Below are 21,049 nucleotides of genomic sequence, written 5' to 3'. Positions count from 1 at the left end.
ATAATGCAGGTTGCCCCCTCTCTTTACTCTCATCTCCTCACACTCTCTCTTTCTCTAACACACTCCCCCACTCTTCCTCTCTCTCCCCCCCTCTCCATACACTCTCTCTCTCTCTCTCTCTCTCTCTCTCTCTCTCTCGCCTGCTCTCTCCTGGAAGGCCTCTCCCACAGCCATACAGCAGGCAGGAGTGCTGTTTGCCTGACTGCCCTCGTGGAATTATCATTGGCATACAGCCGCAGTCGCCGGGGAGAGGGGCTGGGGGGCTTGGGGGGTGGAGGGATACGAGAATGGAACCACTGCAGCGCGCAGAGGGAGAGGGAGAGGTGGAGGGCAGGAGGGAATCTTTTGAGGAAAGACGATTGACTCGGGCCTGCTGGGGTGTGAACCTAACATGGGAAAACCTAATGAATAATTGATTTTCTTTTTTTTTTTTTTGGGGGAACTCATGAGTTCAGAAATGTTGATGGGGCCTGTAATCCCTACTCATATTCCTCCTGTCCCCCCTGTGTTCCTTTCTGACATTCTTTCCACAAATCCCCAAAGACAGCACCTGTCTTTTCAGTAGTAGTTTGGGAGGACGGGCCTGAAAATGGAGGGCGCCTGCACCAGGAACTTTGTCCCGGCAACTGCCGTTGATTACAGAGTGATATGCCTGTGGTTGTTCTGCTTGTTTTGAATAATTTACTGTTTACCATTCTGAATATTTGAACGGTGCGCATTATTGCAAGATGAACACTGCTTGCGTGGCTGTATCTGTTTGGGTAAGTCTTTTCTTCTCTCGCTCTCATTTAAAAGGTGTTTGTTTAAGAGCTCTTTAGCCGTCTCAGAAGGCAGACTTGAGGGTAAGGCCAGGGCTAGGGAGTGTCCGCTCTGCAGCTTAGCTTGAAGGCTTCAATCCCCGTACTTCCTGCCCCAGCTCGGCTCCATATTGCCTCGCAACGACACCCCAGCTGCAACCAATGAACATTCCAGGCCGCTTTTTCCATCATTTCAAATTTCTGCCATAAGCCCTTAAGAGCTGTGGGGGCGGGTCCAAATATGGGCAGGATTGCAGAGATGAACTCGCCGTGACCTTTAAAGTGGCCCACGCCGCATGACCTTCCCCAGCCACACTGCCCTGAGGAAGGGGCTTTCAGAATGCCCCCTTTCTTTTCGGAGCACGCTTGAGCTAGCTGCTTTGTTTTTCTTTTTTTTTTAACTGTCCTGTTTGGGTTTTTAATTGTCATCCCTTCTCTTCCTTCTCTCTTTCCTTTGTCATTTGCTGTGTACCTTTCTCCTCCAATGGAGAACTCCTCCTGAGTGTCTGAAGGATGCAGGCCGCGAAGAGGGACCTGGCCTGGCCTCTGCAGTCCGCTCGCTGCCTCTCCGGCCGCCTGTCATCTTCTGTTCTTCTAATTGGGTTTCAGAGGATTTCAGGGCTGGTGGGGTGGGGTAGTGGTCCTTGTGGTGGCGGTGGTGGTGGTAGTGGGGGAAGGTTTCCAGGAACGGCCTCATTAGAGAGGCTAAAAAACCTGATAAAGATCAAAGCGGGCGTGAACATTTAGGAAAGGATCGGACTGATCAGGGGAAGTGCTGACCTTTGCTGATCCGCAGTGCCCCACCCGCGACCTGCTGCCAACGTCAGGTCTCATTGTTCTGCCAGAATGTTTGCCAATTATTGACCGTACCTCTCACTTTCTTTCTTTTCCCATTTATTTATCTCGTATCTGTCCATCCATGCACACGTCACCCTTGTGTAGGGCGGAACATTTTGAAGACTTTCAACAGAAGTGATATGCTTTTCCCAGGGGAGCAACTAGCTGTGAGATTGCGGAGGCATTTGAGGGGGGGGGGGGGGTTTCTGGGTGTTTCGTGTGTCCCACAGGAAGGAGCTTTGCTGCCAGAGCTCAGTCTCAGTGTATACAGGTGGAATTAAAGCAAAGAGGCAGAAAGGGGTTCAGTTCGTGCACCTCCTCAGAGCCTAAAGGATTAGAGTCCTCTCACACACATGTGGTATGCTTACACACACACACACACACACACACACACACACACACACACACACACACACACACACATTCTGGCACTCTAATGTGCGCATGTGAACTAAACACACAATCTCAGATCAAATGTCATCCATAACTTCAAACAGCGAACAGACTGCAATACGCATCATTTTCGTCCCTAAGCGGGTTCACATAGTGTATGTTTCTGATTTTCCCTGATCATTTAAAATGTTTCAGACTTGCTAGGCATTTCCGTTTCAAATGAACTAAAAGTCCATGGACGGCGGATACCTGCACAACTTCAATATGTTATCAGTTATAGAGGTAAACGCCAGGACCCATCTGGGCCCTGGTTTATGAACGGAAAAAGAGAAAGCCCTATCAGATCTGGCTTCTACCATCACAATAAGGGGAAAAAAGATCCATTGCTCCCTCCAGAGGAGGCCCCACACTGCTACCAAACTCCCTCTGGACTCCAATTTGCTTAGTGACTTCACCGCTAAAAGAGAGAGAGAGAAGTAAGAGAAAGAAAAGAGGAAGAAGGAAACAACAACTAAGGTAAATGATCAACAAGTCTCACTCTTCAGGTTTTATCAGTTGGTGGTTAAAAATCAGAAGGAAATAAAAACATCTAACGGTAAAGTCTGCCCCCTCAACCGCCACCTACAGTATTTCTTCCGCAGAAGAGAAGGGAAAGCAGGGGGAGGTGGGATATGCTGGGTGCCCGGAGGAAGGTAGGGAGGAGGAGGGGTGTAAGGAGGGGTGGGGGGCAAGCCTACGTGCCGCACAGCGTGAAGCTTTTCAGCGGAGAAAAGGTGGAGAATAGGGAACAGGATGCTCAGCCCTTGAGGAATGCGTACACTCCAGTGATATGTGAATGAGTGAGAGTGTGTCTGTGTGTCTGTGTGTCTGTGTGTGTGTGTGTGTGTACTCATCCCGCCCTGTCCCAACCCAGTGATTACACAAGCAGGGAGGAAGAATTAGGGAGAGAGAGAGAACCGCAGAGACAGAAAAGAGAAAGAGAAAAAGAGTCCTCTAAGGGTCCTCCCTAAGGGGGACTAGAAAGAGGGGAACATGAACAACTTTAGCTACTTCTTATTTGGTGCAGAACCTTGGGAAAAGAGATCCTTGTCTGGGCTGAATTAGAGTAACAGGGTGTCAGATTACATCATCATGCCATTGCACTCAGTTCAGTAAGCAGGCTGGAACACAGTCATGGAAGCAGACATGAATAGTGAACCACTGTATGGCGCTCATGAACATACACAGGTACATGACTGTAGCCATGACGACCAAATGGAAACCAAAACAAGCTCACAATGGACAATCCAATGGAGTATATGAAACTTATTTTGTGCTTCCCACATTAACACATATACAAGTCAGAGACAACCATATACAGTACATTCCCCCTGCACTCTGAAACAGCTGTTTCTCGTTCCTTTGCCCTTGTATCTGGTCTGTATCATTACATCAATTCATTCCACTACAAACTGGATTCCACAGAGTAGTCAGTGAGCCGGTTGACTAATTACTGCCTGTTCTCCCCTTTACCAGGTGCTCCTATACGGATTTTTACTGTGTAGCCAAGGCAACCCTGCGAGGAAGGCGCTGTGCTCAAAAACATGGGTGTTCACAGTCTGACATCACTCTATCAGCTGAACGCAACCCTATCTCGTCTTTCCTCCCACCGCATTGTCCATCTTCGCCTCACTCAGTCATGCTGCATTTATAAATAGCCCCACACGACTCATTCTGAATGGGCTGTAGGATCACGCCGGCTATTTTTACGGCAGAAGGCAGGTGGGTGTGTGGTGGGCAGCCGAGTAGTGGTGAGGAGAATTGGGACAGCTGCTGGCTTCTCTCCTCTCCTCTAGCTTCCTCTGTTCTCTCTCTCTCTCTCTCGCTCTCCTCCCCCTCAGAGCTCGTTGGCTCCTGCGTCAGTGTGCCGAGCACTCCACTTGCGTTTGACAAGCCCTGACCCGTTGTCACGGCAACCAACGTAAGGAACGTATCCACTCCGCACACACACTTCCTGCGTCACTGGAATGCCGTGAGGTTCCCTGGGATGAGGCCATGTTTTGTGTGTGTGTGTGTGTGTGTGTGTGTGTATGCGTGTGTGTGTGTGTGGAGGAGGGGGCTGCTGTCACGATCCAGAAGCAAAGGTGACTATGAGCATGACAAGACCCAAGACTATACACACATTCCATAAACTCACACTCAAACACACACACACATACATAAGCATTATTTCCCTGTTACATTCTTCTTTGTCTGGTATTCTCTGTATGTGTTTTTTAATACCTCTTGGTACAATAAGGACAACAACTTGGTACAACACAATGGGCAACATATTATTTTGCTCATTTGCCAATTAACTCATCATATGACACAAGTCTGAATGTAATACAATTCTTATACACTCTGTCACTTCATATTTAAAAATGTACTTCTGCCCATTGTCTTTCTGTCTGTCAAATGGACCTAATTTGGCTGTGTTTGGGTGTGGCAGAGTTTTATATGGAAATGGACTTAAAACCTCACACAAAGGCATAATTAAAGACCAAGTAAAATTAACAACTGTTACATTATTTTTTTATTTCATTTTGAGAATGGGGGAAGTGTGACGGGGGAAGTGAGTGTGTGTGTGTGTGTGTGTGTGTGTGTGTGTGTGTGTGTGTGTGTGTGTGTGTGTTTGTGTTTGTATGTGTTTAAAATAAACAGAAGAGTACACGGTTGGTTTGAGCAATAGCATGCAAATACTGGGTAGAGCATTTAAACCAGGGCAGAGCATGCAAATCTCTAAATACCCTACCCTCATGACAGGCATTGGCCTACGGACTTCATCACACTTCATCTGGCTCAGAAGAAAAATCATCATCTGTGAGAGTGTGTACGTGCGTGAGCATGTGTGTGTGTTCCGGTGTTCGCATCCAGCAGTCATATCACATTCAGCCCTTACTCCCTGCATTGATCCTTATCACCGCACTCTCCTACGTTTGCCAGGTCCAATCTTTTCAATTTCAATGCCCCCCCGACCCCACCCCCACCCCATTCAAGCGCTTGATTAGGTGGCCAGGCCCTGCCCACCCGATCAACACCCGAAATTAATTGTTGCTGTTGGAAATGCTTGTGTCCGGTACACAAGAGCTTGGGCTGAGCTTGTGCCCGGTACACAAGCAGCCTTAGCTGCCAGACACTGGGCATGTCAGAGTCTGCACTACACAATCTCTTTCAACAGTGAAGCATGTCTGACACACACACACACACACACACACACACACACACACACACACTCACACATAAACACTTACACGTGTGTGTGCACACAGAGAGACAGATACACACACACACACACACACACATACACAGATACACACATAAACACATACACGTGTGTGTGCACACAGAAAGAGAGTAGCACACACACATAAACACATACACGTGTGTGTGCACACACAGAGAGAGAGTAACACACAGACACACACACTCATCAGGGGTGGTCTGCTGAAGATAACCCTACAGAGTGCTCCTGATAGTGATCAGTTTTGGGAGACTTGCAGGAGTATGGCCCACTTAAACAGGCTGCCAAATGAAAACAAAAGAGCACCAGGGTAAGCCATGGTAACACTCTCCACACTTGGGTCCCACCAGAAAACAATGAGAGTACAGGAATGATTTTAAAGACATTTTTGGATGACAAAAGAAAGAGTAATATATGAGAGATTGTTATCAATAAAACAGCTTCCCTTGCTTCCCTCAACTTGCCAGTTAGTCATGCTTTCAAAACCAGATGTTTTGTACCTGCAGGTAGCCATGCTTTTAAAAGCGGTTTGTTCCTTACAATCAGCATCTCAGCAAAATGTCATTCAAAGTTGTGATTTGTCATTCAAATGTCATTCAAACTGGTATGCTTGGACATACACCAATATGTTTATGCATGTATAACTATGTAACAAACTTCTCATGTGTTACGATAAATGTGGGTGAGCGGGGTTCTCTCGCACCATGGTGTTTGGATATGTCAGCTTACAACCCAGATAAACTACATTCTGCTCAGTCTTGTGATAGCGAGGGCTTATCATAACAGGAGTTCAGCCCAATCAGTTTAGCCAGGAGGACTTATGTTACTCAATTATGTCCCTTAGCACGAGTTTTCCTTGGAAACATACCGTGCTCCTCAAGGATGCTGATAAGATGTGTGCGTGGATGGACCACTCTATAATTTTGACTCTGGTTATAGCCATGCATGTGACTGTCATATCGACTATTTTTATTTTTGGGTGGGTTCAGTTAAAAGCTTTCTGAAAAAAGGCCTTCCTGGTGCAGCACACGGGCACGCAAATGAGTTTCATGTTTTTCTCGTGTGACGCTCATCTGCCACTTTCACGCACAGACAAGCTCCTAAGAATGGCCTCTTTACCGAATCAATCAATTTAAGCTAACTGTGTTAAAGAAATTCTAATAAGGCAAATCCAAATCTAGTAGGAAAGACTAAACGGCAGGCTGTGTGATGCATATGACCGGCTGCATTAATGCTAGCATTAAGGGATTATTTCACAAATCTATAGCTTTTTTTGCTTATACAAAGCCCCCTTTCAATTACGCTTAATTGCTTTGACTTAATTGGGCCGACCAGTGTGAAGTTTCTTAAAAAAGTAGACAGCCAAGCTTGGGGGAATTAACTGATTATACTATAAACTGTATAATATCGCTGATCTGTATTTCCCTCCCACAGTATGTTTGCTGCGTGACTGCTGTACGTCAGTCATGCTGCACCCTGCGTGCTGATCTGGCAGAGGGTTGTCACGACATTTGCAACTAAATTCAACACACAGGGCCTTGCGTGGGAGGTCGAATCGCCCCTGTGTTCCTCATACAGACCGATTCATCATACTCTTAGCGGAGACACGTGCACGCACACATTAATGAATTAAGCAGTAGAGAAACAGAACGAGCCTATAGAAATAGATGATTAAGATGTATTTAGCCCAATTTAGCCGATTAATCCGTTATTTATTAGCCGCATGTATATTAGCCATATTCATATATGAACATCATTTTCAAGAACATCATTTTAGCCACAGTAAGCCTTACAATTTTTTTCCTGACCGGTTATTTCACAACCTGTGCGTCATGGGCTGTGGCGTTTCCCCAACCTGACTGTAATACGCATACAGCCTTCTCTCACGACTCAGATAAGGTGAAAACAGGGCAGTCAGTCACGCAATTGTTATTCACCACAAGGGAAAGGGTACGTGTGAGCCGATATCCCGCCCATAAAGCTTGATTGATTTGTGAGAAGAGCCTTTACACACGCCACGCACTGCAATGATTGCGTGTAGACAAAGCATGCAGACCATTTGGTGGATTGGCTCTCAGGGCGACGAACATCCTCTGGGGGCATGCATGTGTGAAGCTACAGTCCTAGGAAATAAACAATAGGCTTACTGGCACAAGGGAAGATCTGCCTAGGTGATAATGAAAATAATGCACTTAACAAGCAAAAACAAGCGACATATGGTAAGCCCAAAGAGACATTTGATGGAACAATATGTTGTCTAAGGCATATGTTACAGCTATACAACAAAAAGTGAGAGAAAATATCCGTCGAGGAAATGTAGACTACAATCATGAGGTTTTTGTAGATACAGTCAAATCTCGCTCTCGCTCTCTCTCTTTCTCTGTCTCTCTTTCACACACACACACACACGCACGCACGCATGCACGCAATCACACGCGCACGCAAGCATAGGCTACTACACGAACAAACACACGCATAAAGTTGGATAGGGCGCGAGAGCCAGTGAGAGAGACCACAGCGGGATTCTGTTTGTCTATTTACATTACACACTTCCCCGCACGGCATGGCGTGCCTGCAACCTCGCTGTCCCTCTGGGCACACTGCCCTTAAACAGTGTCTGAACCCTCTGAATTAGGTTAAATAGGCTGGCGCATACGGTTATGTCACACGTGTTGAAATTACATTAGGCTTCACTTTTTAGTTCGTGTTGTAGGATAGTTATTTGTACTAACTTAATTGTAGAGTATACAGGGAATGGTCTAATATGTCAAGTATAGAAACCTGTGTGTGTGTGTGTGTGTGTGTGTGTGTGAGAGAGAGAGAGAGAGAGAGAGAAGTGGGGGGCCTGCATATTGATTACAATAACCCGAGATGATAAAACGAGGATTTTATAACCTTTAAACTGATCCTTGGATTTTCATGGGAGTAAATGTAAGGAAATGGTAGCTGACACGTCCACAACACCTTCACTTTAGAGAAATGTAGAGAAAATATAGAACATTAAAGGTCTATCATATAGTGGCACTAGTGTGCAAAACACACACACAAAAAAAAACGTGTAAGCAAAAATGTGTAGCCATAAACTGCAGATATACAGCATACAAACCACAAAACCAGTGGTCCTGAAGGTTTCTTTTTGTTTTTCTCTTCTACGGTTGTTGTTTTTTTCTTCCTTTTTTGTGTTTGCACTTTGCTCTCTTTAGAGCTGCAAGGTTTTGTTTTTGTATGTTGCTGCACCTCGGGACCACATGTTTTGTTTTTGTATGCTGTATCTGCATTTTGCAACTCTGCAAGTTTTTGTTTTCGCGTTTTCTTTTTGTTTTGCACTTCAGTGTCACCGTACTATCACCTTTATTTTAATTCCACAGCCAAATACACGCAGCAAACAGCATGTGCAATATCCCGTTTAGCCAATGTCTATACAGCTTTTGTGTCAAGCCTTACTTTTGTGCAGAGAAGTAGCATCCTGGAAATGTCCAGGGGCCGTTTTTAATATGCTAATAGGCTACAATCTTGGAGCAATATACAATGCTTTGTCCAGATTCGGTAAAATCAAAAAGCCATATCTTGTGCTGCACTCACTGCGTCTTGAGCGTTGGCTACGGTTTCTGCGTAAAAAAAACCGTAGTATCCATAGTGATAGTTCATGTTTAAGTGTTTGCTCCTTTGACTGTCTATGGTTTCTTCTCTGCCTGCATGACTAACCACTGCACTGATTAGTTGTTATTCACCTTCATCAGGAATACTGCATAATGGGTAGGTATCCTAAGCCTAGGCTAATGTTTCATTTGTGATGCCCTCCACCGTCGTTCCAGGCTGAAGTTACTGTATGTTAACTTCTAACCGACTTTAGTTTTCAAACTTTACCTTGCTAGCGAGGTTGTTAGCCACAAGCCAGCCAGTCTGACATCAATTGAACTGCTATCACACGTAAATGTTACACATTTTGATGGTTAAAATATATTCCACATAGGCTATGACTTCATTGTGACAAGGCTTTTCTTATTTGTGAGTCTCTTTCTCTCTCTCCGTCAGCCATGTGAACGGGTGATGTGTGAATCTTCTCATGCACACTTAGGTAGCCTCCAGTATTTTTCTTGTCACAAAACTTAAGTTAATACAGGAACTTCACCCAAATGCTGAATGAATTACCAAAATAGAAATAGTCATGCACTGTTAGATAATGGAATATGCTGGAGACTGTTATTAATATCCTAACTCACGTTTTATGAGGAAAGCCTGCCATGTCTCAGGCCAGAGACGGATAAGCTATTGGCTTTTCAGTTCGTGAGATTTCCCTCGCATGCCCTCTCCCTCCATTTAACCCAGTGCATCTGCAAGGGCATTCGTGAGACACGCATGGCCCGTAATGATGGCCCCATGTGCTAATTAATTACTCTTCTCCTCAGACAACGGGAGATTGGCTTTTGCCTCAAAACATCAGTCTAAACCCAGATAATCATATTGGACAAAAAAATGATTTTAATTTAATCTGCAGTTTACAAATAATTGTACAAGTGACACGTCTCTAGATAACCTTGTAAGCTAGTTTTACTTCACTATTATACCTCTTTCATCATTCAGAGCGTTCCAGTCAATCAGAAGACAAAGAGGAGATGAAGATTCAAATTCCCTCATATCCCTTACCCGTGGAAATACAGCAGGTAACCAGTTCCCATTTCCCTCATACCCCTTATAGCTAAAAACGTATTGTGGTCTAATGACTGCTGCAACATGGGAGTTTCCCAGCCTGATAACGATATGTCCTTCCTTGTGTGCACCTTAATGAGCAGACTTTGGAAATAAGCCCCCGTGCATAAAGTGCAGTGCTGTCATTACCAGTTCCCATTTCCCGCATACCCCTTATAGCCAAAAACGTATTGTGGTAAACTAACTGACTGCTGCAACATGGTTGTTTCCCAGCCTGATAACGATGTGTCCTTCCTTGTGTGTACCTCAATGAGCAGACTTTGGATATAAGCCCCCATGCATAAAGTGCTGTGCTGTCATTGACTGTACTGTCTTGTCATTTTATCCAATGCCCATGACATTGTGAAAAAGCTCTCATAATGATCATCCTTTCAGTCTTTCTATCATACTGCGCCAAACCCCCTCTCTCCCTTTCTCTTGTTCTCTTTCTCCCACTCTGCACCGATCAGCTTGGAAAATACTGAATGTTCTGAGCGCAGACCCCTGCAGCGAACATTTCAGCACTATTTATCTAGAGAGAAAGAAGACAAAATAGCAGCAGCATGTGCCAGTTGGGGGAAGAGTAAGTGCCACATGCTCAGTCTAAGTGAAGGGCAGCCAAATTATTGAGGGCCCTGTAGCACTTACTATATGCTTAAAAGTTTGGGGGGATTTAAGTAGGTTCAGCTGCAGAAACATACTGTGGGCTCATCTCTGAGATGAAATAAGCATCCTTGACATGGCAGGGTAATGTCAAGATGTGAGCACAAAATAGAGGGTCGGAGTGGCATAAACTTTGTCATGTGTCATGCTTTTTGTGTAACTGAAGGTATGTGAGAGTGCATGGACATTGAAGTGTAAGATGAACATTCAAAATAAATGTAATTACGATTATAAAAACGATCAACTAATAATAGAAGTCATATTGCGTATCTTACAACAAACTGGTGGTTTTAATAACCAAAACTGTAACCCTTTCATGTAACACATGAACAACTGTATGTATACCACTGAGGAGAAGCACTACATTTTGTTGTACAGCTGTGCAGTGACAATAAAGGCATTTTAATTCTGATTCTGATTCAATTTAGCCCTGAATTCAACTTCAGACCAATGCAAAAATTGTTCTGTTTGCTACTTTGTCGTACGAATGGATAACATTGCATGTTACATGTCACCGTCTACCTGCCTCATTTATAATTGATCTTAGGGGAATTGAAGCTGCATTTATGCATTTAGATTGCGTGTTTCGCCTTCAGCCTCCGCCTTTGCACTCCCTCCACAAGAAAGTCTGCTGAGACCTTTGGAGACAGAGAAGCACATAGTACGTTGTCTGGAGTTGAGACGGCTGATGTGTAGGATCATATTCAGGGCAAAGGGTAGGTCAGGCAAGGTAACAACATAAAGCCCAGGTACCAGCCAGGTTAGTGCCGCTGGCCCACACAGATCTGTGGTATTTTACTGTGAGGCAAAGCTTCAGCTGAGAATGGTGAACACTCTGAATTGTCTTTCTTTCTCTCTGAGGTTTGTAGATTGTATTGTGCATTGTATTACCTCGTGGTATGAAATGCGTCGTATAAAAATATAAAGTTTGATTTGATTTGATTATTGTAGTAATATTCTTCCCTCCAAAAGATCAAGCAGTATTTTTACGACGTCCCTGTGAAGCAACATCCCAACCTCTTCTCGCCCACTTACTCTTTCCCTTTCAGTAAACTCAGATAGTCCTCCCCTCCGCCCTCTTCCACGCTACAGTTGACCAGCCAGAGTAGGACTTCCAGCCTTTTCCCCCTATTCATTTTTGATGAGAGCGTGGCAAACGCTTCCACCGGAGAGGAGAGGTGCAATGGAGATCCCACTGTGCCCCACTATGGTGCCCCTCTCTCCTGCCTCTTGCCCTGTAAATAATGGATAGTTTAAAACCAGACACATTCTTCTCCTCTTCCTCTGGAGGCCTGAGAGATAATGCCGGCACATGTGTTGTGTGTTTGCTCTTATTATCCTACCTTCAGCTCCCTTTTTTGCCACTTATCCTCTTGAAAAGTCTTTTATCTTTTCTCCGGTCCCTATGACAGACTATCCGTCGAATTGTTTCGAGTCCCGATTGGATGGCTAGTGGTTATTGGAGATGTGCTTTGGCAGTTAGCTATTTTTGCATGAGTTTTTGGCCTACAGGTGTTCTTGCGTGTGATTGGTGTTGTCATCTGTGAGTGTAGACTGAGCTTGTTGTTGTAACTGGAGCACATCTGCCATAGTCGGGGGTTCATCTTGTGTCACCCTTCGCAGGGCTTGACGCACTGGGTCTTGCATACTTACAACACACAGCCAAAGGTGATTCTTCCCAGCCAGTGCCCTTTTCCGCCTACCACGCGAGGGGAGCAAGGAGACATGGGGAGGAAGTCATGGAAATGGGGGAGACTCATCCAGGCGTCAAATGCCCCTGTGGCGGCGGCTCCGTCCCCCCCTCCCCTCCATCTCGCCCTCTCCACCGCACCCTGCTGCAACCCCCCCCCCCAACCCCATCCCTCGGTGTGGAGGGCAGTCTGCCCCCCCCCCCCCCTCATCTGCCCCCTCCCCTCGCCCCGGCCAGTCTGCTCTCGTGTCATGAGCCGCGCCGTGGGCTCCAGATGAGAGGAATCTCGGCGTTGGCTCATGCTACACTGAGCACCACGGGGGGTCTTTATCTCCGTGAAAATCTACAAAGCCGCAGTCACGAACCGTCCTTGCTCACACACACACACGGCTTCTGCACACACAGACGGGGAGACAAACACACACGCACGCACCCACTCAAAAACATCATTTAGGGAAATTAGGGAGGAAAGAAGAAAAAAAAGGGTAAGACCCTTAACGGCTTAATCCCTTCTTAAATTAAATTGCGTGATCTGTTTGGTCTGTGCTGCTGTTTCCTGGTTTTGTGAGGAGAAGGGGAGGCATGGAGGGAACTGTACAAGAGCGAGGGCGAGGGTTTAAGTGCAACAGCAGCTCATAATAATATAAGTTGATTAAGGCACAGAGACAGTTTCAGGTGCAGATGAGTAATCCTTCCGGCAGCTTGAAAATCCCCAGTAAGTGCCCAGCCCCTGCTCATAGAATTGTTAACCAGATTTAAGCGTGCATGCATCTAGACGGTAAGAGGATGGGATTGGGGAGAAGGGGGTGTGCGTGGGCTGGCATCCTCTAAATTTGGAAAAGGGGGGGACTATGGTGGAATGGGTAGGGTCGAGGGTTTGCGTGACAGTGACCCATTTCTGCCAGGGGATTTGATTGGGGAGGGTTGTGTGTGGTGTGGGGGTGGGGTGGGGTGAGGTGGGGTGGTGAAGACACAGCATCTGTGAGGAGCCTCCTTTTTAGGAGCTTTGTCTGTAAAGTGCTCCATCCATGCCCACTGTGCATGAGACAATGGCCCCAGCAGAGCCACTATGGCAAAAAAACGGCTTCTTTTAAATTAATTATGGGGCCTTATCCTGACAACACACTACCAGTCAACCCCAAATTCCAACCCCCCCTTCTCCAAATGTAACATAAGCCTAGTAGTTGTAGTCACATGTTTAATTTAGACATGTAGAAGGAACAGAGAGGGGGCAAATTGGGCTGAGGCTTTAGCTCCTTACAAAATTGGGTTAGCTAAATGGGCTGATTAGTCATATTCTATAGAGACTTGTCCTAGGTGCAGACCCCTGAACGGCACTGCAAAAGGACAGTGCTGCCTGTTTAGAGTCCAGGGTGTGAAGCTCATTAAGACCGGACTGGGTCACCGCTGGCATGGAGCAAAGTTTGAAAATGTGGCACTGAGTTAAAGTGTCCCTGTTTCTGTTAGGATTTTGTTCTTACTATATATCCCTTCCCAATGTGCTAGGCTTTTTCTGCGGTGAAGGCTAAAGTGTATGTGTGTTTGCGAGAGACAAACGTGTGTGTGTGTTGTGTGTGTGTGTGTGTGTGTGTGTGTGTGTGTGTGTGTGTGTGTGTGTGTGTGTGTGTGTGTGTGTACCAGGGGAGAGGGGGTCGTGTTTAAGAGCTGAGAGGATCTGTCAGTGCCGGGGGCAAGGCTCTCCCCCAGGGGCTGTCTCTGTCACGGGAACACCGTCCTTACTGGTGGCAGACACACTCCCCCCAGGCCCAGTGTGTGCGTGTGGGAGGCTCTGTGTTTGTCTGTGACTGTTTGTGTGTGTGTGTGTGTGTGTGTGTGTGTGTGTGTGTGTGTGTGTGTGTGTGTGTGTGTGTGTGTGTGTGTGTGTGTGCGTGAGGGAGTGGTGGCTGTGTGAGAATGGGAGGAGGGGAAAGGGGGAGGTAGGCAAGTGGTGGGGGGTAGGATTTCAGATTTCGTGCTAATGTCCACATAGTTTCCGGAGGCTGAGGGATTTTAAATGGAGGAGCAGGTGGGGTACAGACAGGGGTGGAGAGCTGAGCAGGCAGGCAAGCCACACAGGAGACAGGGTCAGGCCCGTAGGTCTCTCTCTCTTTCTCTCTCTCTCTCTCTCTGTCTCTCTCTCTTGCACGTCTCTTCTCACACACATATTCCAACTCTCTCACACACATGCACATGTACAGAGACACAGGCGCATTCGGAGAGAGAGAGAGAGGCGCCCAGGGAGACACTGACATACACATGATGTTGTTCCGCATGCACATGCTCTCAGTAACTGCACATAGCAGATGTTAAGCTGCTCAGGTGGATGCGCATTAAGTGATACTGGCAGATACATCACGAGAGACAGATCAGAAGACATGAAACGAAAGTGAGAGATAGAGAAAGAGAGAGAGAGAGATGTAAATACGTGCTTTGCCTCATACTTTTCTTGGACTGTTGCTGTACTTGTCTTTTGTCAGACAGTTGTTCCTGAGCTAGGTCTGGATGTTTTTGTCCTGAGGCCCTGGTACAGGGAGAGAGAGTCTTGCCAGTAAAATACAGCTTCATACGACTGAATGGGCTTCCTCTGAACATGATGGTGTTTTAGGACAGTTACAGAGCATACAAACAATAGGGTTTTGTTGTGGAGATTTTGATTTTGGCTGTTCTGATTTGTCTGTGTTTCCTATTTTCTAATGTGGAGCACATTGCCGAATGACAAAAAAAATGTCAATGTCAGAATAACAACAGCAGACAAACCAACAAACGAACTGACATTAATTCATTTGTTGTGTGTTGTCTGGTGTGCAGATGCATGTCTGGAAATCTTCATTGTCAACTTTCTGTGGGAAAGTGATGCTCTGACAGACAGTATTAGGGAAATTGCTTTGAAATGGCTTTTTTTGGTAATAAATTATATTATTAAATGATTACTATTTGTCAGAAGAAACAGGTATGTAACAGGAAGTAATGCACTGAATTACATTAGCAATCTTTTTGTTATTACTCCCAAATTGCAAGATAAATCAGCATTACTACTGAGAACAACAACAACAACCACAACAACAATAATAACAATGGATAGAATAATATACACTGGTGTAGCCATAGAGTACCAACAGAGCTAAACTGAGTGAGTGACAAGATTGTCTCAGTATTATTTCGGCTCTAGGCCCTGTGACCCGAATTATAATTTTAGCAGCGTATTATGTCAATCTCATGATGAAAAACATTCAACTCTAGAACTAGAAACAGTTTGTTTCTAAAATTGGCCCTGCCACAATGATCAAAAAAGCATATTTTGGTACCAGTCTTCATAAATGTCTTTGAGGTTTTAAAACATCTATAGATAAACATTTACATGTATTTACTGTACATGGTTTGACATGACAGTCAAAATGCTACCCAGTTTTAGTCTTGAAAACAAGATTAGAGAGAGAGAACACACAAGTCTATTTGGGTCCGATTGGCTTAATCCTAGATGTGTTGTTGAGCAGACTAAAAAATGATCTTTGGTTGATAAATCCAACTGACTGTACTGCCCGTAAGCAGACTGTTTCCTTAGCAACAAGCATAGTCTTTTTGTCCTGTCAAATAATAAGGAAGGAGTAAGCCTCAGGTATTGATTGTGACTGTGAGTGTGTCTGAAGCAGTCAGTCTCTACAGGTGGGTTTAATGTCCAACGAATTTTCTTCAACGAATTTTCTACCTCAGACTGGTAGCATCATTTACTCAGAATTGGTAACTGCAGCAGTTTTTTTTTTTGGGGGATTTTTTTAAAGCAGAAGATAAAAACATTATGATATCTAGAACAAACAAAACAAACAAAATACGAAGATAAATACAGATAAATCTACATCCTCTATGTTCTCTTTTTGTGACACCTGTGTTTGAGCAAAGTGTGTGACCATCGTCTGTGTTTTGCCCCTCAGATGGAGCGCGGTGAGACTGAGTGCCAGTACTGCGGCGTGAGCTACCTGATCCTGCACGAGTTCCAGAGGATGCAGCAGAGGCTGGCCGAGGCCGAGCGGCGCCTGGAGGAGCTGAGGGGCTCGGCGGAAAGGGAGAGCAGCTTGAGGGCCCAGCTGCTGGAGGCCACAGCCAGACACAGCCTGCTGCAGGAGAGGTAGGAGCCAGACACAGGGAGCCTGGAGGCGGAGGATGTTGCGGAGGATTCATGTGTAAACGCACGTGTTCAATAACATATAAACCGTATTGGTAAATCTGATGTTTCCAACTTAGAGATGCACAGCATTATATTACATCTTCAGATACCTCATTTGAATCTCTTGCCTTAAATAGCCTGTATGGGATAGAACTGTGGGCTCTTATCTCTAGTCGAATGAAAGGTTGTTGTTTATCTTTGTCTCTTTGGTAACACTTTCCCTGAACTGTCTGTCATGACAATGACATAACCATGTCATAAATATGTCATGAGAGCTGCCATATCCCACTATTACTCATCAAGACAATTACCACCCAATGAAATCATAGTGTCAAATTACCATAATTTGTTATCGTCATGACAGCTGTTATTATGTTAGTTGCCATAACGGCCTGTGTCACATACTGATATACTGTGATAGCATCTTAATGAGAGTTGTCATGAAAAATATGGATTTAGATAGATTATAGATCCTTAAATCATTGGCAACAATCTGTCATTACGTAAGACTTAAGACAGCACATTGCATCTGCCAGGCCACGATAAGTTCTCTTTATTTATCACACGCACTTTCAGTGAGCAGAGAATCAGAATCTCACATTCGACCTCTGACCTATCCTATACTTGTGAGCACACACACTAGGAGCAGGAGCAGTGGGCGGCAGTGGCCAGGGAGCACTTGGGGCGAGGTGGCTTGCTCAAGGGCACTTCAGTCCTGGATGTTGAACCTGTTGGAAAGCATTGTTCATTCTCTCTCCCTGCCCACATTTTCTGTTGGTCTAGGGGATTGCACCGGCGACCTTTCGGTCACAAGCCCACTGCTCTAACCTTTCGGGCACCACACCTCCTTTAATACCTCCACACGTCCACACGACAACGGAATGTTTTGAAAATGATGTTTTTCCTTTGTTTTGGGAACTCATCCTCGAAAAACGAGTGAAAATGCGGTTGCTAGCTAGGTTGTGTTTATATCAAACAAACACATAGAAGGGTTTGGCCTTTGGCTGAGGTTTCCGATAGAATACCAATAGAACAAATTGGCTGACTACCATGATGTGTCTGACAATCAACAAAAAGGTTTGCTATTCATTGCCATTGAGGATGTGGTGAAGGCTTTGAAGGGCGTAGCTCAGTCTGAAGTCGGGCTGTGTCATCATCGTCTATGGTTTTCAAAAGGTTGGTATCTTACTGTCTACACCACCGTGTACCACGTAACTTAAGTGACGTAAGGGTTGTACTTTCAAAAGATCCCACTCTAGAACCTGCTTTAAAAAGTTTGCGTTTTCATGCCCCCCGAAAACGCTGTTGTTGTGTTGACGAAACTTTTCTCTTTTTTTTTCTTCTTTGCAACAACTGCCGTTGTCGTGTGGACGGCCCCTAATTGAATGGCGGCTGTCGCCAGTTATCCCATCATGGCGACTCATCACTGTACACCCATGCTGCAGACCCCTGCTTTATCTCAGACACAGGAGAGCACGTCCTGGCTGGGGGGGGGGGGGGGGGGGGGGGGGGTTGTGAGCGTGTGTCTCTGTGTGTAGGGGTTGATTACCGACATGAAAGACACACATTAAATGTGCGAGAGGAACAAACTCTCATCCGCCGAGGGTTGTTTCCGCTCCACTCAGATCTTTACTGACCTGTAGCTGAACCTCACCAGGGTGACTAAGTTAGAGAAAGAGTGGTGGAAAGAGAGACGAGACGGAAACAACAGCAACACGACCACGGTCTGAGGAAGAGTAAACAGACGATGGGTTGAAGTATTTATCCATCGTGTGTGTGTGTGTGTGTGTGTGTGTGTGTGTGTGTGTGTGTGTGTGTGTGTGTGTGTTGTGTGTGTGTGTGTGCATGGATTTCTGCATGTGTGTGTTTGTCTGTGTGTGATGGGTGATATGCATGTCTTTGACTGTGTGTGTTTGTGACTGTATGTGTTTTTGGGCATGAGTGCATGCATGCTTTGTGTGTGTGTGTGTGTGTGCGTATGTGTAAAGATATATGAGCAATGATGAAAAGATAAGGTTGTGAATCATGTGGCTTCTGATGCGTAGTTGTGTGTGTGTGTGTGTGTGTGTGTGTGTGTGTGTGTGTGTGTGTGTGTGTGTGTGTATGTGCGTGTGTGTGTGTGTGAGTATGACTTCTGCAGCCTGACTGTTTGATGGCTTACTGTAACACCCCCCATAATGTCTGTACTTGGTTTCCTCAAGTTGACTTCTGCTTCCCTATACTCTTATTCACTGGGTGTGGTGTGTGCGTGTGTGTTCTTGCGTGATTGAGAACATATATGCTTTGAGTGTCGTTTGCTTTGTAGACATATTTTTAAATGAGTGCCAACAAGGTGTGTGTGCCTGTTGCGTGCCTGCCGTTTTCCAGTTCCTGTTTCTATTCAATGTTTTATGTTTGGGCATGTGTACATGTGCGTGTGTGTGTGTGAGAGGTGAGGTGAGCTGGTGTGAGAAGAGAAGAAGGTGACAGAGCTGATTGAAGATAGCTTCACCACTGGTTTCTCACTTCTGCATGGGGCCATCCTCAGCGATGGGAAAGTGCCTTTGAACAGATGTGGGCGCCCAGGTTCCGCAGCAGAAGTGTGAGTGTGTGATGTTGCCTGCCTGCGTGCCATGCACACACATTAACTCATGTACCCTCATACTTACTGTCACGTACTTTATACACATGTGTGGGTATGTGCGCATGCACACACACACAACACACGCACACACACACACACACACACACACACATACAGACAGAGAAAAAAATATTCGAAGATATCATGTCAATGATATCTTGTATAGGAAACACATACGTTCTATAGCTTCCGCAAAGATAATAAAGTTCATGGAAACACACACACACACATTCACACGTACACACATATACACAGACTCACATGCACGTAATCCGTTTGTGGGCCAGCGCAGGAAGTGGAAGTGGGAGCGTGGGCACTGAGCCTAGCATCTGTTGATTCCACATACTCTTCAACTTCACAGGTTCCTCACACACACACACACACACACACACACACACACACACACACACACACACACACACACACACACACACACACACACACACACACACACACACACACACACACACACACATACTGACACGCACTCTCACATGGACTCTGTATTACTGGCACACAAAGACAGTCACCCACATAACCTCAACGGGGAAGTCTCCAACAGAAGAGTCACATATCATTTGGCAATAATGAAAAAAGAGCTGGATGCACATACAAACACACACGCACACAGACGCACAGACGCACACACACACACACACACACACACACACACATATAGAGCTCATGGAAGAAACATGGGTGAGTAATGTGCATGCTTTTGTATGTGATCACGCTAAACCTGCCTGTGTGGATCTCATCAATGCTCTCATGCTAACATGTGTGTCATGGCACTGATCTCAGTACTGTGCTGTTTTTTGGCACATGAGGCAAGTTGTGTTCTACAAGTACAAGCATGCATAGTATTTATATGTAAAAATCTTAATCTCCTATGTAAAGGTTAATATCCCTCACACTAATGGTATAAAAACAACAGCAACATTATCAACACCACCACCAATAATAATAACAATAACAACAGCAACAATAATAATTATTATTATTATTTATCATATCTATTATTGCATTGCATTTCTGCATATGCGTGTTTTGTCAATGTGTGTAGGTCTATGCGTTTTTGTGTCGTATGTGAGTGTGTGTGTGTGTGTGTGTGTCTTTCACCCTCTTTGGCTGGTGGGTGTTTTTGTGGTCTCCCAGTAGGGGGAATTTGTCTATGTGTGGGTGTGTGTATGGTGTGTTTATGAACTCATAAGATGATAATCTCCACCAGGATGGCTCCATAATTGATTGGCGGTTTCCACCTCGGCGAGGATGCTGTGGTCTTGGGGTGAGCTCCCTGAACACAATTCTAATACCCCCCCAAACACACACACACACACACACACACATAAACACACACACATCTCTGCATTCCTGTCTTCCTTGTAAAAGGGCCTAAGGCGGATGCCTAAAGGGCGGGTCAGAGGTCACTTAGGCGTAATGAGGGTGTTGGGCGGTGTGTGGAGGGTAATGCTGTTTGACACCAGTTTGACTCCAGTTTAAGCATGCGCACCAACCAGGCTGGGTCTTTCTCATTTAACGGCACTTTAACAGCTTGACGGAACTGTTTGAATGCGGTCGGCTCTGGGCTGTGAGGCGCCTGGGGGGGATGTAGGAGGTCTGTGGGATTTCTTTGCGAGAGTCTTCCAGGACGCGCCCACGGTATTGACAGACAGAGTTCATTGTCTTGAACTGCCTAAGCAGTTGGGAAATGTGGGAAATAATACGAATTTCCCACATGCTGTAGATCTTTAGCATATGTGTGTTTTCAGTATGTTATGGTAATTGGTAATGACTGTGTGTGTGTATGAGCATGTTTGTGTACTTTTGTATGTGTGTGTGTGTAGTGCTTGTTGTTTTTTAGTCTTCTGTGCTCAATAAACAGTGATGAGGAACAGTTCGAAGTTTTAATTTGGAATGCCAAAATTTGCTGTGT

General features: G+C 45.4%; 1 protein-coding gene across 2 annotated transcripts in view; it reads left to right on the top strand.

Moving 5' to 3' along the window:
• Positions 1–7,354: 7,354 nt before the first annotated feature.
• The window catches only part of lekr1 (leucine, glutamate and lysine rich 1), a 65,643-nt gene continuing 51,948 nt past the window's right edge, over positions 7,355–21,049 (top strand). For both annotated transcript variants that reach the window (XM_042708725.1, XM_012824000.2), the window contains exons 1-3: positions 7,355–7,508; positions 9,874–9,953; positions 16,261–16,454. In XM_042708725.1, coding sequence (XP_042564659.1) covers positions 9,906–9,953; positions 16,261–16,454 — 242 coding nt within the window. In that variant the 5' untranslated portion in view covers positions 7,355–7,508; positions 9,874–9,905. The remainder of the gene's footprint in view (positions 7,509–9,873; positions 9,954–16,260; positions 16,455–21,049) is intronic.

Source organism: Clupea harengus, chromosome 9, assembly GCF_900700415.2.
Source record: "Clupea harengus chromosome 9, Ch_v2.0.2, whole genome shotgun sequence".
Lineage (NCBI taxonomy): Eukaryota > Metazoa > Chordata > Actinopteri > Clupeiformes > Clupeidae > Clupea > Clupea harengus.
This window is presented reverse-complemented; position numbering and strand designations above follow the sequence as displayed.